Genomic DNA, 3,548 nt, shown 5'->3' with positions numbered 1-3,548 from the left:
TTTTTAATATTTAAAGATCAATTTCTAGCTTTGAAATTTTGATCAAGTAGTGAGTGCTTTGTGCAACATTAACTGAGGTATTGGTATGAACTAGGAATGAGATTTTCGAAAATAGAGAAAAGGAATGGAAAAGGGGGGACACGAGAACATAATCCTTGGACTTCTGTGAGTTACAGTGTATGTGTTGCGTGGTTAATTCAATCGGAGAGGGAACGATTTATTCCCAGTTAGCAGTTACGATGAACTGGCCGGAGCAAGGCTGAGATGCAGGTCCAGCCCCATCGCCGATGGTTCCTCGGTGTCGTCGTCAGCCGGAGCGCACAGCTCGTACGACCGACCGATGCTGCTGCCGCTACCGGTACCGCCGCGCAGCATCAACGGCTCAGGTTGGCATACGCCGGCGGCGTGGAGCGGCAGACCCATGGTTGCTGCTGGCTGGTGCGCGAGGTAGACCCAGCTGGCGATGGCGCCCGGGCCTACGGCGATGACGTGCCCGAGCGGCGGCTGCGACGACGTGAAGCCTGCGGCGCAGATGCCGCCCAAGCCTGCTGCAGCACGGCCGCCGTCAAGGACGCGGGCGGCGAACTGGCGTTCACGCTTCAGCTGCTGCCGCTCCTTCTTGTGCGCGTTCTGGTGTCCGCCAAGCGCCTGTGAGTTAGCGAACTCGCGGCAGCAGTACTGGCACTCGAACCTGCGCCTGTCCACCACTGGCCGGCCGTCATCCTGCGCCGGCGGAGGCTGCGCGACGATGTGATCGGCAATAATACCCTTGCCAGCCACGTCGTAGCCGAAGATCCTCAGAGACGAAGCGCTCGGCGTCCGCTTCGGCTGCTCATACTTTATGTCTGCTGCCATGGATAGTATACTTCTAGAGGAGCTCAGCGATCAGCTCCTCAGCTCGTCGTTGCGGGTTGTTGAAGTGCTGTTGATGCATACGCGAAGTGAAGTGATGCGTATATGTAGCCCGCAGGGAGCGGGCGGAAGTCGTACCTGCTTGGAGAAAACGAGGGATTGGACAAGAAAAAAACACGGGGTTTGCACTTCTTTTGGAGAGTAGTGTAGGTAGGTGAACATAGAGAGAAGAGATGACCACACGCAAGCTTGCTGTGTTGACTGCACCCAACTGGTGAATCATTCTAGAAATGGACCATGCATGTGAAAAGAAGCCATGTACCAAATACATCTAACCACCAGTAGCTTCCAAACACCATCGATATCGTGCGTAGATGGCCTATAAGCATAATAGGTCTTTCTTTGCTTTTGTTCTTACCTTTGGTCGTTAAAAATTCCGTCTCTCCAATGATTGTGCTGCTGTGCAGCCTGTGCTCCACGGGTGGAAAGCCCTCATCAATTTGGTCTTCCCATGTAGCAGGCATGCTTACAATGGACTAAGCCCATTGTAGAGCCATATTTTTTTTGGCCCAGCCTATTTCAATAATTATGATTTTTTAGCATAATCATTTCTTGCCCTCTGAAATGTTCAATCCAGTCCACGCCACTTTTCGAAGCAGCCCAAAACAGATATTTTTAATTTATTCTAGGCTAGCCCACGAAAAAATTATCCTAGGATAGCCCAAATAATCCATATTGTAGCCCAAACATTTCATATTACAGCCCACATAGCGCACCCAAAAAAATACCAATTGCAGCTCATATACCAGTCCAAACAATGCAGATTGTAACCCACACATTTCATATTACAGCCCACATAGTGCACATGGCAAGCAAAACAATGCAAATCACATCCCATACAAAAGATCATAACGACCAGTTTCCCATGTCTTACATTAGGTTCATTGCATTCATTAACAACAGCAGATTAAGATACAAAAGTGTTCACATGACCGACCAGAATATGAGATGGATAAGGGATAAATAAATATTTGGCCTAAGATGGTGGAGCTGGGTTAATGTCAATAGAATATTGTCGGCAGTTCTCTGAGGGGTATCCCACGAAGGTAGATTGATCGGCAGAGATGCGTGTAATCAAGAACCACAAGACAACAGAGACACACGAGTTAGACAGGTTCATGCCGTCAATATGACGTAATACCATACTCCTGTGGTCTGTTGGATAGTATTGGATATCGTATGATATTACGTGAGTTTGGAGGGGGTCCCTACCCGCCTTATATAGTCCTGGGGGAAGGGTTACAAGTCGGTTAGATCTAGAAGATAACCGAAAAGTAATAACAGATTACAGGAATCATGGGATCATATGTATCCTAACAGATCTCGTAGTATCTTCAGGATATCTTCCCGGTGCCTTGCGGGAGACGCCGAGCAGTGTCGTGCCCTGCAAGGCTTCATCTTGTGGGCTGGGCCACCCCTGGGGGCGCAGCCCATGTGGTCTGCCGTGGGTATCCGGGGTCGTACCCCTCACAGCAGGTGCGAACAAAGCCGAGCAGTCAAACTCATGGTCCAACCACCGTGATGAGTTGTCGAGCAGGTGTGAACCGTCGCTGAGCAGTGTGAACCGTTGCTGAGCAGCTGTGAACCATCGTCGAGCAGTGTGAACCATCGCCAAGCAGCGTGAACCGTCGCCGAGCAGCGTCTCCCAAGTAAGGCTTGCCATAAGGATGTAAGGAGCTCAAGTTCTAAATCAAAAATTTTCTTGTAGTGGACCAAGTGTGCCCACTTAGAGTCCGACCACGAGAAAGGAAGATAGTCTTCTTCAGCTTTGGAAGACGCGGAGTCTTCTAGAATAAAGCAAACACACTCACCACGAGGTGAAGTTTGCCCACTTAGTCCCCGAGCCTGACAGTAGGTGACGTAGTCACGTGATGCCAAGGTCCAAAGTAAAGAAAAGCACAAGACCAGCCGAGCAGGCAACCAGTCTCCGGGTGTAACCCCAAAATGAGAAAAGCACATTCATCGCAAGGTGAAGTGTGCCCACTTAGTCCCCGAGCCTGATAGTAGGTGACGTGGTCACGTGGTGCCAGGATCAGAAACAGCAGTCAACAGAAGAAAGTCCCTAGTGTGGTGAGGAGCCAAGTCGTGTTGATGATGCAGTCCCCGAGCCACAAGTGAAAATCTTGGAGAAAACAAATCATGGAGAAAAAACTGAAGTAACGGTTGTATAGTAGTAATTATTGAGCCATAACAGATGACGGAGATATCGACGAATATTCGGTGAGTGGTAACAACTTACGGCGATAAATGGGTGATACGGGCTGCAGTTGCACAAAAGCCCAGGTAACAGCCCACCACACCATTTTAGAGAATTCAGATAGGCGCAAATCGTGGATCGGTTTCCCAAAAACCCTCAAATGCGAGAGGTAGGGGGAGTGCTTTATAACTACGCCGCCGCACCCTACGCTCCCACCATTGCCACTTTGCCACTTCATCTTCCTCCTCAGCCGTCGCGCTTCTAGATTCATATTCGCACACGTTTCCGCCGCCAACCCCAAACTAGATCTAAGAGATGGCGCCTAAGAAGGGAGCTGGTAACCCAAAGAAGGTGAGCGCCGGAGTCAGCCATGAGAAAGAGTGGGTGTCGTTGCGTACGGGGGAGGCAGAGCTCAACAGGATGGTGGAGGCGAGCGTTC

At 50.1% G+C, this 3,548-nt stretch overlaps 1 protein-coding gene across 1 annotated transcript; it reads right to left on the bottom strand.

Annotated features, from left to right (window-relative positions):
- Nucleotides 1-234: 234 nt before the first annotated feature.
- LOC136526803 (zinc finger protein 6-like) lies at nucleotides 235-880 on the bottom strand. The gene has a single exon (XM_066519392.1). It carries the CDS (start codon nucleotides 853-855, stop codon nucleotides 235-237), a length of 621 nt encoding a protein of 206 aa, XP_066375489.1. The 5' UTR covers nucleotides 856-880.
- Between the last annotated feature and the right edge of the window lie 2,668 nt (nucleotides 881-3,548).

The sequence above is a fragment of the Miscanthus floridulus genome, chromosome 19 (genome assembly GCF_019320115.1).
Source record: "Miscanthus floridulus cultivar M001 chromosome 19, ASM1932011v1, whole genome shotgun sequence".
Classification (NCBI taxonomy): domain Eukaryota; kingdom Viridiplantae; phylum Streptophyta; class Magnoliopsida; order Poales; family Poaceae; genus Miscanthus; species Miscanthus floridulus.
This window is presented reverse-complemented; position numbering and strand designations above follow the sequence as displayed.

Excerpts from the sequence above, each read along its gene's own strand:
- LOC136526803 (XM_066519392.1), bottom strand. The coding sequence starts at position 855 with ATGGCAGCAGACATAAAGTATGAGCAGCCGAAGCGGACGCCGAGCGCT.